At 37.3% G+C, this 23049-nt stretch overlaps 1 protein-coding gene across 2 annotated transcripts in view; it reads left to right on the forward strand.

Annotated features, from left to right (window-relative positions):
- LOC121331086 (ankyrin repeat domain-containing protein 13C-like) overlaps window positions 1-23049 on the forward strand; it is a 48558-nt gene that overhangs the window by 12817 nt on the left and 12692 nt on the right. The window contains exons 3-9 of one of the 2 annotated variants that reach the window (XM_041278248.1): window positions 2269-2373; window positions 12590-12675; window positions 14912-14957; window positions 16941-17007; window positions 18446-18590; window positions 19353-19484; window positions 20466-20627. In XM_041278248.1, the coding sequence (XP_041134182.1) occupies window positions 2269-2373; window positions 12590-12675; window positions 14912-14957; window positions 16941-17007; window positions 18446-18590; window positions 19353-19484; window positions 20466-20627 (743 nt within the window). The remainder of the gene's footprint in view (window positions 1-2268; window positions 2374-12589; window positions 12676-14911; window positions 14958-16940; window positions 17008-18445; window positions 18591-19352; window positions 19485-20465; window positions 20628-23049) is intronic. The other variant, XM_041278249.1, reaches the window with a different exon arrangement.

Here is a 23049-nt window from a genome sequence, read left to right on the forward strand (position 1 = left end):
ATGGCATTGATTTGCTTCAATCCTATGTGTTGCTGAACAAAAAAACAGTGCAGCACACATTGTTTACCTTGATCCTGTTGAAATGGCAAGATGTCTCAGCATGCTTTTCTTTGCATACACTTCTTTGGAATCACTATTTATCATTTTAGCACAATCCTGTGTGGATGTTTTAGCTGCGTACAGTAAGTTTTGTTTTTTTTTCACATCCCATATTGAGTATAATCTACGTACGGTATTAAAATATCTTCTCTGTTAAAGATTGAAATAACCTTTGTTTTACTGATTTTAAACATTCTCCAAACTCATTGTTAATATAAAGAATTTGAACTGCAGTCTGCTATTGCTTGGCATTCAAGTTTACAGAATAACAAAATAAAATTACCATTAGATGTGCAATCAGCAACAAATGCTCCTATTTAATTATCGGACACATAAGTGATGAATATTAATATTATATGAACAGTGTATTAATCAGATTGTTACCAAAAGCACACACATGCCTGCAAGGATTGTTTCCATCAATCAGACCTATGCAGCAGCTGATTGACTTTCTGAGTCTTTGACTGGACGGGACTGTGTGAAACAAGAAATATTAAACAAATAGAAACTTTACCTGCTGCCACAAAGCTAATGGAAGAGTGCAGGTGAGTGCAAAGTTATCTATAATAATGGTGTTGCGCTATTTTGATAGATATTGTTTACTGTATAAAAAATTCAAGCAATACGATTAATCGTTGTTATGAGACTCTCCGGATAGAATCGCCACCACAGTACCTTTACTAAACTGTCCAGGCAATTCACACTCACTTTACATGTTGAATACGTTGCAGTTTAGAGAGGTGAGTTAAAAAACCTGATCTGACTTAGTGTCCCGAGATTCTGGAGTCTGTTGGCAACCCTACCTGGGGGTATCTAGCGGTTGTATTGCTTCAATAAAATAGTTACTGAATACCTAGTGTACAAAACAGTCTAAGAGAAGTGCTATGGTAGAATATGACGTATTTTGAAGCTGCACAGCATATGCCCCCACAGCTAAGCAACCACAGGCCACCACGAGCAAGGTCTCCGAGCCTGCAGTTATACCCATCTCCCACAGGCCACTATGAGCAAGGCCTCAGAGCCTGCAGTTATACCCACCTCCCACAGGCCACTACGAGCAAGGTCTCAGAGACTGCAGTTATACCCACCTCCCACAGGCCACTACGAGCAAGGTCTCAGAGACTGCAGTTATACCCACCTCCCACAGGCCACTACGAGCAAGGTCTCTGAGCCTGCAGTTATACCCACCTCCCACAGGCCACTACGAGCAAGGTCTCGGAGCCTGCAGTTAAACCCATCTCTAACTGAGCACCGTCCGCCCCCCCCTCCAGCTCGTGTTATCCAGAGGCAAACCTTTCATTTCTTCATTTGCCATCTCGATAGCAAAGCGTTGTGTAGCGTAAGCTGTATTGAAAGAAATGTCTCAGAAACCCAGCTGCTGTTTTTTGTAGAATGCCCACACAACCAAATAAAAAGTTGAAAACTATTGATATATCATGTATATGTGACTGATAACCTGCTTGGAATGGTGACTGTTAAGTAAAGATTTGTTTTGTCTGATGCAGTTGTTGCCACGCAATGCAAGCGTACTGTATATATCACAAGCAGCCTCAATTAGATGTAAACGTTTATTTTTATTCAAAGTATGAAAGTACTGTTCTATATAACTTATTTTTAAACTACATGTGAATGTTTGTTTTATTCCATTTGGATTTTCAATCAAATATAAACAAGTAGCTGTGGTGACGTCACCAGTAAATTATGCAAATTAGTACCATCGAAGGTTCGAACCTTCCTTCTGTAATGTGTTCCGAACCTTTAAAAGCCAAAATGTGCCCTTAGTTGCAGCCCTACATTTAAGTGAGAGTTGTGCAGGTTAGGTTTGCAGAGCTATAAGGGGCAGGCATTTTATATAAGCACTACTATCAAAATGTAGTGTTGGGACAAATATCAAATATTCAAACCAACACTGCGTGATTCGGTGGATGTTCATATTCATATATGAAGCCGTCCATTTCATATAACAGCATTTTTTAAATGACTATGAAAAAGATTAATATGTCAGAATATGAATATTGAATTACTTCTAGACATACCTCCCCCCCCTGGAGTTCCTTAAATTGATTTACCTAACCATTTGTCCAGTATGGTTTCTTTCTCTTATAGTTGCTATTGTACATTCTAAATGCCAATCAACTGTATCTTTTGCTGTCTTTTTCTTTTTTCCAGAGTGTGCCCATTTACTCCTGGCCCACAACGCTCCTGTAAAGGTGAAAAATGCTCAGGGATGGAGTCCTCTTGCAGAAGCTATCAGCTATGGAGACAGACAAATGAGTAAGCAGATAGAGATCTTTAGAAAGCAGCCATATGTTTTCAACAGCATATTGACAGGGCATTAGATAAGGATCATTATGCGCAAGTAACAGATGTTGCAAAGTCTGGACTATGTCTAATCATTCCTCATTTATTGTAAACATAAACCTTCAATACTCAGTGAAGCAAACTTCCCTCTAAATTAAGTGACGGTACTATTACATTGTAAGTCATGACGTTGGAGTCTAGAATGGTTTTAGTTTCCATGATGGGAAGCCATTGGAGTGGTATAAAGTAGCTTTTTATATATTAATGCAGCATTTAATATCTGGTACACTCTGCCTAATACAAACACATTTTGTTTTGTACACACTAAATATTTTTTGGCATGCAATGCTGAATAAAGTGCTTTAAATTATTTTATTTTTTTTAGCAGTGGAATTGGTAGCCTGAAATCAGTTTAAGATGTCCTGTATTGCTTGTTGTGATACAGAGTCGGTCTTTCACGTATTTGTTAATGTACAGCATACAGTGCACTATCTTCTATAAACTAATCTCTACTATTTAAAATTTTACACTTCTAGATTGCGCCAAATTCACAAAGGGACCAACTCGCGCAGCAAAAATGAAAAGTAGCAAACACATCCATCCTTCAGATGAGACATAAAACTGAGATCATATTGTAAATGACTTATTATTATATTTATTATTATTATTATTATTATTATTATTATTAACAAACAGGATCCCCAAACGCATCATGTAGAGTGTGTCAGATGGACGAACGGACACAATCAGGGCAACATTCAGATTTTGTATTCTGCTGTATTTTGCTAAAACAGTGTTCCTATTTAGTAATCAATGCAGAATGTACAGTAAAACCGATAAGTAACAAACATTACTGCTAGTGCTTTTAATAGTGTACTGAATTAAACAAGAAGTACCAGCAGGAAATGAACAATGGACTTTTTTTAAATGTTTAATTTAAATGTGAATAGCTAAACATTTAGTAAACAGGTTTAAACTTGACACAGAGTACTATTGTGTGGCTTAGTTTCCGTAACACTTCATGCTTGTTAACATAGTGAGCTTTTGTAGGGTCTGTCACACTGCCGGATGAACACGATGCTTTAATTCTTGCATCAATCTTCCCCAAACTTTTGTCATACACGCCCAGCCCTCCTGTAGATGTTTTCGGTTGCATTTGGCTATAACTTTTATTTTTTTTTTTTTTTTTTTTTAAGATTAATATTTTTTACCTGTACGTGCACATTCAGTTTCTTCTTTGCTGTAAGCATTCCAAAATCATTAGATCATCACTTTACTCTGTACCTGTCTAATGCGTGTATATGATCAGAAGTCCTTGAAGTATCCATATAAGTAAAACTTATTGTTTTATTATACAGGTACTAGACATAGCAGAATACTTGTCAAAGTAAAAAGCTGGGGGAAGCTTGTTAAGTGCCATTTGGTTTTTGTTTCCCGTATATAAAACCAAAAAAAAACATTCAGTATCATCACTGTTGTCAACGTTAGCCTTTTTTTTGAAAATACAAAACACGGTTGCAACGTTACAATAAGAGGGAATTTAATGACAGAATACATTTCTCTCTAATCTTGCGCTTGTTATGGGATTATGAGGATGCTCTGTATATGCCTGCAGTGGTTGTTCTTTTCTTTAAACACTGTACTGTAGTATTCATCTATAAATGTGTATTCATACTTATGAGTCAATACGCAGCAGTCTTTGTTACTCAAATGAATGAAGAGCAGTATAGAGCGTGGAATGCTGTGTGTAAATTGTTTTTAAAATAATTTTCTTCTGTTCAAGGTATTACATTATATTAATATCGACACGGCCTCTTAAAGTATAGCTTTTGCAACTACAGGTTAAGATGTATCATTTATTGCTTACAGGAGCAGGAATGAAACAGCTGTGATTTTATATCACCCTTAGTCTATTTCTGGGTCAAGTTTAACATTGATGTGGCATTATCATACAAACATCACAGTCTATTCAGCTATAACAACCTCCTAAAATAGTCTTGCAGTTCTGTCATATATACAGGTCATTCAGAAGAGCATCTTGGTATGAGTAAGAGATATCAGCATTATTTTGACAAATTGGATCTTTTTTCGTTCTTTGGATTCACTTAATATGTAATTTTCTGTTTGTCCTCAAATCCTCAACAGGGATTTAATCAAGCTCATGTCTAATCTCAAAGTGCATCACAGGTTAACTATTAACCTGACCCCTTTACAACACTGCCTTGTTGTAGGTTTTCTAAATAGGATTTTTTTGCAGGTGTACAGGTTTATGGTTCCACTACCATGTACCAGATATACTTAGAAATCAGACATGATTTCTTGTTTCAGGGGGACAGGTTTATGGTTGCACTCTTGTGAGTCAGATAGATGTACAGTCATCACAAGTGTTTATCTGGGTTTTCTGAAACAGAAAATGATACAAAGTGAATCAAAGCAACAAGAAAATTACATTAGCTAAGATAATTATGATATTACACACTTGTATTTGCTTTTTAACATATATTACTAAAGGACTAAGACCTATAAATTCAGCAAAGGTGTTTTATTCCAAAATGAAACTAAATCGATCAGATGGACAGCACAAGGAAGTAACAGTAAATTAGTTTATTATAAAAAAAAAAAAAAAAGACCAAATATTCTGGAGCACTTTCATCTTGTCTGTTTGAGTCTATCTAAAGATTAAAACAGAAATTTGGCAGTCTGTTAAAAATTGTTGAAGATAGGATTATAAAAAGCCTTAAAGCATCCATTCTGTTTTTAAGTCATTTACTTTCACTCTACAAACGGGCCATCTGTTTCTAAAAGAGTGAGAAAAACTGGAAGTGTTTTTCTCTGTCTGTATATATATATATATATATATATATATATATATATATATAGTGTAAGTGTGTAAGTGTAGCCTGATGGACTCTGCTCACTGCCTTGTGCTTTTATATCTGGCAACATATTTGCATCTCATTGAACAAAATTAATAAATGGTATTTTGACTAAGTTCTGCTTGGTTTTAAGGTCATTTTATATGCCTTTCTGGTCATTTTGTGTAGGCTACTGCTTAAATTAGTTAGCTGAAGTAGGTAAGGAATCTTGCTATCTCAATTCTTACATGTTATGTCTCAATTAAGTTCACACCACCTGAATGTGGCTGCATCAGAGCTCTATCACACACTGCACTGCAGATGAAATCAAGGTCTTTTTAGAATTGAGCTGATCTGAGTCTTAACAGCTGTGTCAATATGACCAATTCCCCCACAGAAACCATTTTACAACTTGCCTCATTTTATATGCTGAGCTTTTCAAAGTGGCTGTGACTTTTCATTTATAGTAGCTGGATATGTATTTTTTCTGGGAGCACAAAAAACAGCTTTCTTTCTGCAGTGCTGCTCTCGCAAATTTAAAAAAAAAAAAAAAAAAAAAAAACTTATGAAAAAAAAAAAAAAAAAAAAAAAACGTATTTAATAAATACTGTTTAAGTGCACTTTTGATATTTTTTGTTTGTTGCTTTATTATGTAGGTTCTAGCAATTGAAAAGCCAATCGAAATTTTTATTTAACTAACTGAACAAAGTTAAAAGTTACAGTAATAATAGTTATGTAGCACCTTTCATAGAGGACCACCATCACAAAGCACTTTACAAGATACGAGACTAGGGTGTGTGAACTATGCATCAGCTGCAGAGTCACTTACAAGAACGTCTCACCTGAAAGACGGAGGACAAGGAGGTTAAGTTATTTGCTGGGGGCCACACAATGAGTCAGTGGGATTTGAACCAGGGACCTTCTGGTTATAAGCCCTTTTCTTTAATCACTGGACCACACATCCTCGTAAGTCTCAGTACTGCCTATATCATAAGTGCATGTGCACTTTATATTGTAAGTGTAGTGTAGTCTTTTTAATGTTTTTTCTTTTTCCATTACTGTAGGTTTCAGTGTTATAAGATTGTTGTTTTTGTTTTAATGCATTTTTCACTGCGTGACATGCTATTTAAATACAGTACAGAGCTGTATGTTGTTTTCCAGTACAATACTTCAATTAAATTGCAGTATAAACTGTACTGTATGCTGTTACTGTAAATGTTATGTTTTGAAATTAGATTACGTATGTGCTTTTAGTGGTCATTTTTGGTATAATACTGTTATTTTATTTATTTTCTGGTTCAGCATCGTAATCTAGTAGACGTTTCATACAACTGTCACTAACATTTATCTGTCAGGAACCTGTAATGGGAGGAGTTGGATAAACGAGTGCTGAACTAATGGCTTGAATAGCTTTAATAGGAAAATGAATATGTGTTTGTCTGATGGCCAGGTAATTGAACTGGAGCCTATGCCGCATGAGTAAAACCCTAAAGTACTTCACCAAACACTAAGTGCCTCTCTATGTGACCTCACACTTGGTAAAATATTAGCAGATAGTAGTGTTTGCTATCCCTTGGAGAGAAAAACAAATGAAAACTTGTTCTAATCACATTAGTCAGGGAGGCCACCAAGAGGCCTATGTCAACTCTAAAGGAGTTACAGTCTTCCACGGCTGAGCTGGGAGACACTGTGCATACAGCAACAGCCCGGGTGCTTCACAAAATTGTTCTTTTATGGGAGATTGGCAAAAAGAAATCCATTGTTGAAAAAAACTCGCATCAAATCTCGGCTAGAGTTTGCCAGAAGGCATGTGGGAGACTCTGAGACCGAGTGAAAGAAGATTCTAATGTCTGATGAGACCAAAATACAGCTTTTTGGCCTCAACGCTAAGTACCACGTTTGGTGCAAGCCTAATACAGCACATCATCCTGAGAACACCATCCCTACCGTGAAGCATGGTGGTGGCAGCATCATGCTATGGGGATGCATCTCTGCATCAGGGCCTGGAAAGCTTGTGAAGATTGAGGGCAAAATGGATGCAGCAAAGTACAGAGAAATCCTGGAGGAAAACCTGCTGAAGTCTGCAAGAGACCTGGGACTTGGGAGAAGATTCATCTTCCTGCAGGACAGTGACCCCAAACATACAGCCAAAGCCACACTGGAGTGACTTAGAAACTAAAAAACTAAAAAACTTGGCTGATCCAGTGGGTCTTTCTGCTTATGTCAGTTTTCATTCTGAGATGGTCAGTTTTTTGGTTACGATATGTTTGTACATCCTGGTCGCTATCTTGAACGCTGCGTGACAACCTTCGTCTTACAGAAAACACTGAACCAAGTTTTATAACTGTCTACCATTTTATTATTATTATTATTATTATTATTATTATTATTATTATTATTATTATTATTATTATTATTATTATTATTATTATTAATATTATTATTATTATTTATTTTATTTCTTAGCAGACACTCTTACCCAGGGTGACTTACAGTTGTATACCAAAAATAGATATCAAGAATCTCAGTACAATTAAGATCAAGATACAAAATACAATGACTTCACTCCTAATAAGAGTAAATACAAAACAGTACGATGTGATTCGGGCAGTTCAAGAGCAGGTAACAGTGCTGATAGTTACGTCATTCTGTTAGTAGCATATAGTAAATCAGTTTTGACAGATGTGTTCACAGATCAGTAGTAAAACAAAACAAACTTCTGCAGCACTATTTTAATGACTAATTGATACAAGATGAGTAAGGAATGTTGGAGATATGCAGTCTCTACCAAAAAGGCACCATACTGTCAATATTTGACCTTAGTCATGCATTAAACTGTAAATCGAATTATTGGAAAGAGTGTTTTTTCTTAGCTTTTTTCTATAGTGGTGTGAAATTGAAAGTATTGCATATCTTCAGTTCCAGACCACAAGTTATAATCTTGTTTAATCATCTAATTTTATTTTGGCATACTGAAATATTTTTATTCTTACTAGTCCTTGTCCATTTTCTTTTGCTCTTGCATGTGCAATGTTGCACAGTTCCTTTGTGAAAGCTCTTGGTATTTTTGCATGGTTGCCAGCCTTGTCGGAGCATATCTAAATATCTTAGCCAAACTTGGATGTTGTTATGATTATCTGTACTGTGAATGAGGGATATTTCAAGCACTTTTCTTATCAAAGTACTATCTCCATGTCTGAACCTGCTCAACAGCATTAACCTTTTTAAAAACAACATTGTAAAGGTTCGGCATCAGAAGTGACTGAGACAGTTTCTTTAAAATCTGTTAGATCCTAGACAGGTTTTAAAATTGAGTAGTGAAGCAAATGCTGTAAAGACCTTAATTACCATAGTTCTCAGAATTTGGAAAGTGTGACCTACTAGGCTTTCTGTTGGCTTATGCACATGTTGGGAACCTTTTTGTGTAAATTCAATAAACATTTCACTGACGTAGCTGTTAATTATTGAACATAATTGCCACATAAAAAAGCATGCAGAGGCATTGTCAGTTATATCACTTCCCGAGGATATGTAGGGAAGTCACAAATATTATGTGGTTTATTTGACTGATTTATAGACTTGTGTACAATACTTGCTGACTGTGTGTTTGGATGGAAAGACTCATTATGGTGTCTTGATGTGATTTGGTATTGCATGCTCCTGTACTAAGACTATTTCCTTGTGGAGAACGGTGCCTAAGTGCCAGTTTTCAAAAACCCCAAGGATTTTGCATAATAAATGTCACAGAGCAATCCATAACAGTTTGGTTGGAAAGTAGTTTAATTAATAAATAAATAAATAAATAAATAAGTGTATTTAACAGGGTACAAAATTCCTCACCTTTTAGTTTCATGTAATTTTTATCTTGCAGTACAGTGCTGGCTTTCAGATTTGCTAAGGAATTACAGCTTGTTTCTAATAAATATTGAAATTGAAACAATAAAACAACTACTTCCCTTTTAAAATTCTGCATTTCAGTATTTCAATTTTTAATAGGACAGTAGGTGCATGATAAGATACTGAAATGTCAACCAATTAAAAACTGAGTTATAAATAATTGTTGAAAGGTATTTTGCCATTTCTGGCAATTGTATACATGAATATTTGGTTTTTTTTTTGTTTTTTTAACATAGTGAGATAGGAGTATGCACTTCTGGTTGCTTAGATACGGTAAGTATAGTTCAGTGGAATGTTTTCAGTGCTTAACATCTGTCACTTTATACGGGTCTTGTTTGCTGCTGTAAATGTAGTTTTAGACGGTCTGTGCCAACATTTCTATTTGAAGGTGTTTATTATGTTTCATAGGCCTATATGCAAGCATATTTCCATACTTATGCAAGGGTTTTGTTATATTTACTACTGAAAATACATGCAAATCTATTTCCAAACTGTTTTAAGAGTAAACTTTGTCAACTCGCCTATGGTGTACCACAGTGGGGCAAGAGTCTGTGTCCAGGTTAGCCCTGAGGAGAACTTTATAAAAACATCCCTAGTGTGAAATGACCTTTCCATTTCATGCTGTTTATATATTCATAAAGGATAGTATCCCCCATGGGTGCCTCGTGGTGATGGCAACAGTCAGATAGTCAAATGCCCTCATTTCACTTGCAAAGTATTACCTGCCGGAGAGATTAATAGCTTCAACACCTGTCTGATAACTCTCACGGGCAAAGCAATTGCATTCTTGCTAAATTTTGAAATAGACTCAAACAGTATTGAAAACAAAGATGCATTTTCTTCATTGAAATGTGCTTTTTATATGCACAGTTAACCCACATAAAAAACATACTGTACACAAGAAATGTTTTCTAATGTTTACTATGTAGTGTGTAAGTACCAATAGAACAATTGGCTACAGCAGTGATAAACTTTTGGTTAGCACTTTGGTATACATGTTTATGGTAGAATGGTACTTGCAGTACATGATACAGCAGTTGGGATGCCAGTGTGAAGGTATGTGTGTGTGTATATATATATATATATATATATATATATATATATATATATATATATATATATTATATGTGTGTATATATATATATGTGTGTGTGTATATATATATTTTACTGTACTTCAAAAACTTGAGGTACTTGAGGTAATACATGAGGTGTTGAGAGATTTACATTAGCATTGAATAAGTGTCATGGTTAGTGCTCTTGAGTGAATATTATTTTATGTAATTTTTTACTGGATCCGATACTGGCAAACATTCAAATCTACTGTAACAACTGAATGACCGAGCAGATTTCACTGTTCCAAACAACATTTGCAAGGCAGATGTGGAGCTTGATCTAAGAAAAGTAAATCTCAGAATTCAGCTGTTTTATTGTAGGTTTAAGCTTTTTTTTAAATATGCTGTACTGTTTATAAGAACCTTCTTGGCTTGCAAGTTGATAGCTGATTTGGTATGATCCTGCTGTGCACTTTATTGTAAGCCCACAAACAGTACAAAAGTGTGTGTGTGTCAGTGTCATGAAGCCCTTGATTAAGCTAACTTTGTATGTTAAACAAACAGCAAAACTACAGCATCTGGCCATCCAATGTCCACTTTTCCCAATCCTCTGTCCACTGCCCAGTTCAGAGGTTTTTGTAATCATACATTACAAAATATCTCCAACCATGTTCATACTTATCCCATTTTCAGTGATACGGCAGCAGAAGACATATGTTGATGCAAACGCAGAATAACAATCAGGGATTCTGTCTCGCCATGAAAAAATGGGTGGCAAAAGCACCGTGACTGGCAGTAAATAGTAGCTGAAACAGGATTTAAGAAGCCTGTAGGTGTAGCACAAGAGTGGAGACGAGCTGTATTTTTCCTGGCATATTTACAGAATAGGACTTTTAAAAACAGGATTTGTTTTTTTAAAGAGGTTTAATTAATCCTTGCGTAAGGGTTGTAATCGTTTTTACAAAACACTATAGTGACCCTAATATTCCCTTCGCTTTTCAGAGAGTATCACAATACATGCATATCTCTAACCACAAAGGTGCAAAACAATTGTATTGGTTATTGTTCTGCTTGAGGTGCTTTTTCTACCTTTTTTGCCTCCAGTAATACTAGATTTTAACTTTCCTGTAGCATTCTGAAAGCTGCTGTTACTAATATTTTTTTCTAGTGAAGTAAGATTTTACAAGAAACAATCTTGTTTATTATAAATGAGGGAACAGTGAGTAGATATAACTGTAGGTATGTGTGCAATAGGGAGGAAATGTGGAAACTTTGCATATAGGAGGGCAGTTTATCCAAATGAATATTGAAACACACTGTTTTAACACCTGAACTGCTGTATAGGGATTCACAGGCAGTGGGGTTGAACGATAAAAAAAAAAAAAAAAAACAGCCAAGATACATTGGATTTAAAAGCCAAGTTCAGAAACCAGCCCATTGTGCTACAGTACTTTTGGGCAGTTAACTTACTACTTTAAACTTGTAACAGTGGAGGTTAGAAGGGAGTGTGTGGGTATTTGCTGATTGACAGGAGACTGAGACAGAGGTTGCAGTTGATAGGTCCCCCAGGCACGCAAGTTTTATTAATATAGACACACACAGGAACCTCATGTATCGCTACCAACAATGGTAGCTCATGTAGGACATTTGGCTTAGCGTACAAAAGGCAAAATAAAACAGTGAACACGGTTAGCACTACTCTGTTAATACAGTGGAGGTCTGCCTATACTGGGGAGATCTACTATCTTGTAACTAACTCCCTGTCCCTCGGGCAGGTCACCAAACCCCAACCCCAGATGTACACATGGTCTCTGGAGGCTGCGGCTTCCTTCTGCCGGAGCACCCCCACGACACCAGATACACACACGGTCGTCACAACAGTTGCTCGCTTCGTTTCATGTAACATAGTACTGTGCGGTGGTTTTGCAGCAGCATCGCTCTGATCTTTATGGTTTTTCAGCAGCCACAGCTGAATCTTATGGCTTTGCAGCAACCCTGAGGTGTATAACCAGGACCTTTTTATACCTCACAGTCTGCTGGAACACGCCCACCTGCTGACCAGGGACCCGCAGCTGGCAAACACTTGCTGCTCCTCTCAAACCCAGCATTCAGGATGTGTCAGTCAGTCTCCATTCTACATTTTCATAAATAAGTCAAATTTTCACTGAGTATTTACAAAAACCAACACAGCAACCCCCCTTTTTATGTGTGGGACTTTAGCCCTGCTACAAGACTGTACTGCAGTTCAGCTGTACAAGTAGTAAACAAGTTAGGGACTCTTAACTGCCTTTTCTGGTATTCTCGCTAAGCAGTTAAACCCTGTTCTTAGTCTGTGTAGATGCATGTACTATTGTTTTGTAATAATGCAATTATTCTCTTCCAGTCACAGCACTCCTAAGAAAACTGAAGCAGCAGTCAAGAGAAAGTGTAGAAGATAAGCGACCAAAGCTACTTAAGGCTCTTAAAGAGGTATCTCTCCAGATAGACAGTTGTCTAAATAAAATATAGTTTGTTAGAGAAGCTGGGTATATTTTATTATAAGGTGGTACATAACTGCACACAGATTTCACTTAAATGAGTAATGATGCTATAAAAGCCATTGACTTCTTATTGGCATAGGTAACACTATCACTGGCTTCCTATTTTTTGTGCAACAAAGAAATACTGCCTTGTGTTCATGTCACTAAGGGGTTGATTTGATCAACCTACAGTACATCCTACCAGGATAAGCATCCGCTTCTAAGGCTAATAAGTGTTTTGAAAACCATGGTACAATAAAAGTATAAATAAATATTTGAGATGCAGATCCTTTATCCCTATAGGGTTACTGCATTCTTTTAAAGTTACAGTACTAGTTTAAACTGTGACCAACACCTTAAGTATCAGTCCCTAGTTTGTTGGGCGGTTGCCAGTTCATGTCTCTGCATGGTAGCTTGCCAGATGCTAGTGCAGCACTTCTCCAGATTCTTATTGACCTAGTTTAGACTGGGGTCATCTTCCTAGGTAATGGGATACTGTGGATGCTTGATTTAAAGGGAAGCCACAAAAGGTTTTTTCTACCCTGGTAGAATCTACACAAATGGCTTAAAATAAGGAAGCATGCTATGGTGATTTGAAACACGTTGATAAAGGTGTAATAGTTGCCATTAGTTATCCTATCCTGGACTGTAGTGTCTCTACTGATGCATTCTGTACTTCACTGCAGATTTTCTACCTTCAAGTTCAGTGCAAATTGGAGGCTGTAATCACTGAGAAGTGGTCATGTATCCCTCCAGAACAATATAAGCACTCAATGCCACCTCAAACCAGTGCTACCTTGGCTACCCGTTATGGTCCTACTGTATGTTTGACAGTGCTATGTCAGGTGTTTCTGTGTGTTTTTCCAAGTCCTTTATATTGCCCATTTTAACTTGTTTGCCACTTCGACAAATACAGCTCTGGAAAAAATTAAGAGACCACTGCAAAATTATCAGTTTCTCTGGTTTTACTGTTTATAGGTATGTGTTTGGGTAAAATGAACATTTTTGTTTTATTCTATAAACTACTGACAACATTTCTCCCAAATCCCAAATAAAAATATTGTCATTTAGAGCATTTATTTGCAGAAAATGACAACTGGTCAAAATAACTAAAAAGATGCAGTGTTGTCAGACCTCGAATAATGCAAAGAAAATAAGTTCATATTCATTTTTAAACAACACAATACTAATGTTTTAAGAGTTCAGAAATCAATATTTGGTGGAATAACCCTGATTTTCAAGCACAGCTTTCATGCATCTTGGCATGCTCTCCACCAGTCTTTCACATTGATGTTGGGTGACTTTATGCCACTCCTGGCGCAAAAATTCAAGCAGCTCGGCTTTGTTTGATGGCTTGTGACCATCCATCTTCCTACAAGGTACAAGTACAAGGTTGTCCTGAAAGAAAACTTTCTTCCTTCTGCTCTGACAATGTTCCCCAACTCTGAGGATTGGCTTTTCCAGCAGGACAATGCTCCATGCCACACAGCCAGGTCAATCAAGGTGTGGATGGAGGACCACCAGATCAAGACCCTGTCATGGCCAGCCCAATCTCCAGACCTGAACCCCACTGAAAACCTCTGGAATGTGATCAAGAGGAAGATGGATGGTCACAAGCCATCAAACAAAGCCGAGCTTCCTGAATTTTTGTGCCAGGAGTGGCATAAAGTCACCCAACATCAATGTGAAAGACTGGTGGAGAGCATGCCAAGATGCATGAAAGCTGTGCTTGAAAATCAGGGTTATTCCACCAAATATTGATTTCTGAACTCTTAAAACATTAGTATTGTGTTGTTTAAAAATGAATATGAACTTATTTTCTTTGCATTATTCGAGGTCTGACAACACTGCATCTTTTTAGTTATTTTGACCAGTTGTCATTTTCTGCAAATAAATGCTCTAAATGACAATATTTTTATTTGGAATTTGGTGTAAATGTTGTCAGTAGTTTATAGAATAAAGCAAAAATGTTCATTTTACCCAAACACATACCTATAAATAGTAAAACCAGAGAAACTGATAATTTTGCAGTGGTCTCTTAATTTTTTCCAGAGCTGTATATATATTTGGGAATTGCGCTGGTTGTCACTGAGGGCATGTAAGGTGTATCCAATCTTCCAGCTCCTCATTTAGCTTTTGATGTAAATGCTTATTGATTTGCTTGATGATATTTTATTTGTTTTTAGCTGGGAGACTTCTATTTAGAGCTTCATTGGGATTTTCAAAGCTGGGGTGAGTAACAAACTACCATACAATATTCCTGTTTTATTTTTATACATCCCTAGAGGAGTTCTTGTTATCATTTTTTTTTATTTTTTTTTTTATTATTATTCATCTACAGGCATTTTAAGAATTCTAACATACTGAACAAATCAGACACAAGTTTGATAGGAAATGCATTTTTTCAGTATTTTAGGAGTTTAATACATTTTTTTTATTTCAAGTTGTGTTTTTATGGGACTCCCTTGGAGCTCAATAGAAAAAGCTTCCACATTTGGGAACGGATTCAACCAAGCAAAAAAAAAAAAAAAAAAAAAAAGCTAGCCAGGAAGTCAGAATAATATTACTGCCACAACGGGCTGTGGGTGTAATGTGCTCGATGAGATTAGTGAACTCTTTGTGCATGCTGTACACAGAAACACTATTCACTCTTCTCTCCAACATTCTTTATGCAGCAAAGGGCTAACAATTCCGACATCAGTATGATGAGTATGAACTTGTCTTAAAATCTATTATGCTATAGTTGTAGTACTACCAGATATAGGTAGTGTAAAGGACATGAATCAAATGTTGGTGTAGATGTAGACAATTGCCCGTTCTGTTGCATATTTGGAGGAACCATTTAAAACCTATACGTTTTAACCTGGTTCTCCTGGTGTCAAACCAGCACACTAACTAAATATGAGTTCTTAATGTTAAATTATTGCGATTACAGCTTAATGGTCCCTAAGGGAAATCTAGTCTCTTATGTAAAGGCTGTGGTTTATTGTAGAAAGTGACCATTGGATAAAGACGGCAATGGTTTTGACAGACATTTCAGAATCCGCTGGCATGTATGGTTTGTTTGCTACCCCACATATTGAGTGCAGAGAGCACAGTGTTGGTTTGCTCAGCAGTACAGGGATCCTCCTATTAAGTAATACATAACCTTGTCACCCCCTTGTGTTGGAAAGACCATCAAATGATCTGGATAATGGGCACTAGATGGATTACAGTATGTCTGTGGCAGGCAACTGGAACTGAATAGCAGCACTTTGACAAATGCTCACCAAACAGGGACAGTAAAACATGCTATTTACTCTTTCAACTTTCAGTCTTTTTACTACATGGTTTGTCAGTCTTGCTAGCTGTTTGTCTTTGCTATAATATATAATGCATTACAAACAATTTATATGCAATGAAGTGCAGTTATCCACCAGGGCTAACTAATTGGCCTTCGAGTAATTCATGAGCCATTAAGGCAGTTCATTCAAACGTATACAATCATTTTACAGTACTATTTGAAATGAAAACTAAAGGATCAGGGAAAGTCACAAAACTGCATGACCTGTAGTTTATTGTTGGGTTAGTGATACATGTCAGGTATGAACAGGCACACTAGTTAGATGTGTTAGTTTGATTCCCAGAAGGAATGTATCAGGTAGTAATGTTTGGTGTTGGAGCTTGGACTTGTTCAAACTAATATACCTTTGCAGTGCTGCCCAGCAACGATCTTACTGGAAAGTTACTTGCATACTCGTAGTCAGTAAGTCAGTCTTCTAACCAGGCAAGGACAAAGTATTGTACCTTTTACAACTTGCAGAACCATTATTTGGGAACAAGAAAGACTAGGTACTGTTAGGTTGTTTTTTTTGTTTTTCTTTACCCCAAAATTACAAATATATTCAATGCTAGAGATTTTTAAAAAATAAATATTAAAAAATTAAATATCTCATTTTAAAGCCTTGGTGTAAAATTCCAAGTTCCAAAAGCAAATCCAAATATAAAAAAGAAATTCAATTCCCTGTTCTCCCCATCACTGAACAAGTCCATCTTTAAAAAGACTAGTAAAAGATTCATGTTGATCCTTGTTAGTCAGAATATTTTAACAGCACAAGGCTTATGTTGGTTTTCTTTCCAGCCAGTAAAGCCGCATAATGTTGAGAAGCAGATGTAAAAAGCTAATGTTTGTATTATTTAATAGTGATTTATTTTTATTTTTTTGTTCTGTTTCAGTGCCTTTGCTTTCCCGTATTCTGCCTTCAGATGCATGTAAAATATATAAACAGGGTATCAATATCAGGTAGGTTCATAGTGTTCTCTCTTTCTATATCGTTCACAACCTTTTGTGTTTCAGGGTATCTGCAAATGAGTACATATTAGCAACTAGTATGCAACGTCTGCTATGTATCTGTGAAGGCCTGCAATGGTAAAGTGTGTCCTTGTCAGAGCTACGTAACTCCATAGAGACAGTGGGCCCTATTCGCTAAGCTTTACCTCCATGAGTTATTTGATGATATAGTTTGATATTCATGAACATAAACTGTTCAAGACTGCTTCTTTAACAGCAGAATAAACTGATTTTAATTCATGAAAACAAACATTCACTGCAGAGTGCATGTTTTCATTTTGCATATTGAATCGTGGAAGTGCTGTTGCACATTGCCTGGTGCCTTCATTCTGATCTTATTTTTCACTACCGCAACAGTGACCACTTTATATTCATCTCAGAACTTTGCTTTTGGATATTAATGTAAGGTTTTGGAGTTCACTTTTTGTTTGTTTATTTCCAGTACAGTTATTATCTACTCTCTCTCTCTCTCTCTCTCTCTCTCTCTCTATTATCTCTCTCTCTTTCTCTCGTCCTTTCTTGTACAGTATTTAAAGCTTTGAATTTAGACTTCTGGGTGCACCCAGCATCAATTTTGCTTTTTGAGGTCTTTATGCTTTGGTGGTTAGTGACTTTTTTGCACTTCCTTGGGTATTTTAAGACAATAACTGAAAGCATGGTGTGCAAACAGGGAATTTTTAAACTTAATGTAGTACCAGATATCATGTTTTAAAATAAATACATGTTTACTATACCATGTGATTCCTTCAAAACTGAACACTGAGACCTGTATAACACATGAAAGCACAGGGCAGGGGTTTTATGGAATTACTTTGTTAGCTACAATGACTTGGGCACCGTAGAACAAGAAAGCATTATAACATTTAGGTAAAAAGGTGAATGTTGCCTGTCACCGATAAATTTAATTGTAACTGCAAACTATCCCAGTCTTGCTTTTTGGTACAGTTGTTGAACCACAACAACCACCCTGTGAATGTGAAAATAGTGTTAGAAAACTTCCATGGTTCATGTGCTCTGGGCTGCATAGTGCTGGAGCTCCGATTCAGTTCTGTAAGTATTGTTGATCAGCTGTGCACTCTGCTGTGAACATCTGTGTTTGCTATCTGGAACCCTTGAAATAGGCAGGGAACTAAGCTGGAACTAATAGATAATTAGAAGGATGTTCTTTATAATGACCATTTTAAACAAAAACTAGTTAACTGGAGTGTGAAATCCTGGGGTTCTTGGTCTGTCACTTGGCTTATATTTGGCCAATAAAAAATAAGTGATGTATATTTCAGCGAGAAGATTTTCTGAATGAGTAAGCATTGACAGTGTTGCTCTAACTGCTTTTACACTGAGCAATTCTTCATCGGTTTGACACTGTTTTTCTCCTTCAATATTTCTACAGGCTTGATACAACACTTATTGACTTTACTGACATGAAGTGCCAACGAGGCGACCTCAGCTTCATTTTCAATGGGGATGCAACTCCGTCAGAATCTTTTGTAGTTCTAGATAACGAGCAGAAAGTTTACCAGCGAATCCATCATGAGGTAAGGCCACTACTTTGTTGCCTATAAAATACAACTTATCAATCGGATTAGGAAGGAATGATATGTGTAATAAGAATCATGATCCTTTTACGTGTGTGTGCGTGTAAAAGTGCCACATTTGAATCCTGGTTTCAGTGAAACTCTTTAGAAAATTGGTGACTTCTTCCATAGAAAATGTGTCTCAGTAGGAAGACAGTAAAACATTAAACATGTTTGGTGTAGGAGACCCCAAGTGGCTCACCTGGTAAAAGCAGAGCCGCGTTGTGTGCAGGATGAGTCATACAGTGCAGGTTGGCGTCAAAGTCTCCGGTCTTCGCTTGGGACTTCAAAGGGAGCATCGGATTGGCTGTGGTGCTCCCGTGGGTTAGGGAGGCAAAACCAGCAGGGACTGTTTCTTCTCATCACACTGCAGTGAACCCTGCTGACCATGCATCCATGAGCTCAAAAGCAGACACCTGCAGGGCTGGCCTTTGTCCTCCACAGGCTGGTAGCTCATTGACATCCACTCTCGAGTTACTGGGTGTAAAAGAGGAAGCCAGCTTGGTCGTAACATCAGAGGATGCCCACTGAACCTACAGGTTTCTTCAGTTGTGTGGGGAATTGCTGCGGTGAGGGGAAAAAATATTGGACATTCCATATTACAGGGAAAACATTGGGGGGGCGAAGGGACAGGGCTCATAATTGTGCACACAAAAAAATAAAACTTACTTGGTATTTATTTTGTGTCTAACCTGCATACAAATTGAATACTTTGTATTCCAGGAGTCTGAGATGGAGACGGAGGAGGAGGTGGATATTTTGATGAGCAGTGATATTTATTCAGCAACTCTTTCCACTAAGTCCATTACCTTCTCCCGAGCCCAGACTGGCTGGCTTTTCCGAGAAGACAAAACGGTTTGTGTACATGATATCGTGGATGTTTTTACTTTATGTGGACGTGACATATAGACAAACAGGAGTTCTCTTAGAACCTGTTTTCTAGCTTCACACCTACAAATTGAACAGATATGTTAAATTTGTTGTCAACGATTCAATTGACAAGTAAAATAAATGTTCACAACTTGTGAAACTTTTTATAGCAGTGGAGACCAGTAGGTAAAAACAATGACTGCTGCAGTTTGACGTCTGTCCTTGAGGGATTGTCTTCTTAGGGTATGACCAGGTAGTCTCCATGCACATTTAGTCCTTAGGCCTCTACCAGCTACCTACCGAAGTCTCAATGTTGTGACATGGACCTGTCCACTAGGAACTGGGCTGATACCACCAGTACTCATTCTACTCTGGTCTCCCTAACAGTTGTAATGACCCCTTGTACTGTATTTAAGCTTTTCACCTTTTTAAGTGACATACTACTCCACCACCTAATGGAGAATATGCATTGTGTATGCCTGATTACAAAAAGTGGAGATAGATATACAGTTCGTAAAGTTCTGCTGCTGTTAAATATTAACTTTGTATAAAGTAAATATTACATCTGAATGTGTTTCAGAGCTGGCTCTTAATACCAGAAGGGAAACTGAAAACACGCTATACTACACAGTAGCTTGTTATACAGTGCATGACTGTGGCTTGTGCTACCGAACGAGAGCAAGGGATAGCAGAACGTGTGATGAAACTTGACCACGGCCTCCCCGGAAAGCAGCATGCCTGGATTTCCTATTAAGTGAAATTTTATTCTACCAAGGAACCCAACACCATCTAATGTTACTATCGATCACGACCAGCCCTGGCTGGATTTGAGTCATTAACCTAGAGGTCAAAGGCTGTCTGTCAAGTAATCAATCCACCTCTCGTTTGTCCCTGTCAGTGCTTTTTCTCCATTGTATTTTGTTCAGCATACAGTAAGTCTGACCTTTAGTTCTCCTTTGTGTTTAGGAAAGAGTGGGGAATTTTTTAGCAGATTTCTACTCTGTGAACGGTTTAGTTCTGGAATCAAGGAAGCGAAGAGAGCACCTCAGTGAAGAAGACATTCTGAGAAACAAGGCCATAATGGAAAGTCTTAGTAAAGGAGGAAATCTTATTGAGCAGAATTTTGAGGTATGATTAAAAAGAATGTATTTACAAGTATCTCCAATGCAGTTCTTCACAGGTTTGCCGCTAGAGGTGGATGCACAAGAGGCCACACAAAACAGAAGCGAACTGGGGGTTGATTTAGGGATGTTAAGATTCTGCTTAATTTCCTAAATGCTTATTATTCATGGGGGAATTTTTGTAACCAGTCAAAAAAGCCGCCATGACAAGACCTCCATTATTAGAGTGCTTTTACTTTTTTATGATGCACTAATGAGACTGCGTGTGTAAACTTCTGTATATAGAAAAGATGATCAATAAATATTTAAATGAATAACCTTATACTGTACACATCCTACTGCCGGTGCCACAGTGGACATGCATATCTTTGACAATGGTTTAACGTTTACACTTCATAAAGTAGTTCAAGTAAAGTAATTATTCCATACTCATGAAATGGTTTTCATAAAAACAGTGTGTTACTGAAGTGTACTTTCCCATTAGCAATCACAATGCTTTCCAGCTGCTCATACCATAAACAAAACAATCACACCCTAGTACAAGAAAACAGATTTGAAAACATTACTGCCTCTTGTAGTTGGCTGTGAAGATGTTGTCAGTTAGTTCACCCTCAGTTATATCAAATTGAGTCGGCACCAGTTCCCTGCGGCTTTTCTTTAATGCTGGGAAATAATTGGCTGTTTTATTTCTTTATTATGTTGCTAATGTTTTAGCTGATTTGAAACTCAACCATATAAATTTTTACAATTAAACAAAACAAGATGTACAAATGAGTTAGTCAATCATATTTTCTCGGTTGCTAAATGCTAGAAAATGTCCTGACAAAAAATAGATACTTTTATATACAGTGCCTATAGAAAGTCTACACCCTCTTCAAAATTTTCACCTTTTGTTGCCTTATAGCGTGGAATTAAAAGTTTTTTTTGTTTTTGTTTTTTTCATTTATCTACACATCCTACCCCACAACTTCCAAGTGAAAAAAATATTCTAGAAATTTGTAGAAAATTAATTAAAAATATAAACTGAAATAGCTTGGTTGGATAAGTATCCACCCCCTTTGTAATAGCAATCCTAAATTAGCTCAGGTGTAACCAGTCGCCTTCAAAATCACACACCAAGTTAAGTGGCCTCCACATGTGTTAAATTGTAGTGATTCACATGATTTCAGAATAAATTCAGCTGTTCCTGTAGGTCCCCTCTGCTGGGTAGTGCATTTCAAAGCAAAGACTCAACCATGAGCACCAAGGCGCTCTCAAAAGAACTCCGGGACAAAGTTGTTGAAAGGCAAAGATCAGGGGATGGGTATAAAAAAATATCGAAGGCCTTGAATATCCCTTGGCACACGGTCAAGACGATTATTAAGAAGTGGAAGGTGTATGGCACCATCAAGACCCTGCCTAGATCAGGCCACCCCTCCAAACTGGATGACTGAGCAAGCAGGAGACTGATTAGAGAGACTACCAAGAGGCAAGTGGCAAGAGCTACAGGCTTTTATGGCCAAGACTGGTCAAAGTGTGCATGTGATAACAATGTCCCAAGCACTCCACAAATCTGGCCTGTACGATAGGGTGGCAAAAAGGAAGCCATTACTCAAGACAGCTCACCTGAATCCAAGACAAATCTTGCCGTTTGCAAAAAAAAAAAAAAAAAAAAAAAAGTAATCAAGACAGGAAGCCATTGTACGTCACCGAGCAGATACTTCACTGCAATTTCAGTTGAATCCCGTTCACAGACATGCCATTACTATGCTGGGTTCAAAATTCAAAAAAAAAAGTTTTGTCATCGGAAAAAACTAAAGTTTTATCATCGGACTAAACTAAAATGGAACTTTTTGGCCTAAATGCAAAGCGTTATGTTTGGCGCAAACCCAACACAGCGCATCACCCAAAGAACACCATCCCTGCTGTGAAGCATGGATGTTTCTCATCAGCAGGGACTAGGGCACTTCTCAGGATAGAAGGGAAAATGAATGGAGCAAAGTACAAAGAAGTCAGTGAGGAAAACCTGCTGCCCTCTGCAAGAAAGCTGAAACTGGGAAGGAAGTTCACTTTTCAGCATGACAATGACCCAAAGCACACAGCCAAATCTACACTTTGAGTGGCTAAGGAACTAAAAGGTAAATGTCCTTGAGTGGTCCAGTCAAAGCCCCGACCTAAATCCAATAGAAAATTTGTGGCATGACTTGAAGATTGCTGTCCATCAATGTTCCCCAAGGAACTTGACAGAGCTTGAACAGTTTTGTAAAGAAGAATGGTCAGATATCTCCAAATATAGGTGTGCAAAGTTGGTAGAGACCTATCCTAACAGACTCACAGCTGTAATTGCTGCCAAAGGTGCTTCCACCGAGTATTAACTCGGTGGTGGAGACTTTTCCAATTATGATCTTTGTTTTGTATTTTTAATATATAATTTTTTCTCAATAAAAACG

Source organism: Polyodon spathula, chromosome 18 (genome assembly GCF_017654505.1).
Source record: "Polyodon spathula isolate WHYD16114869_AA chromosome 18, ASM1765450v1, whole genome shotgun sequence".
NCBI lineage: Eukaryota > Metazoa > Chordata > Actinopteri > Acipenseriformes > Polyodontidae > Polyodon > Polyodon spathula.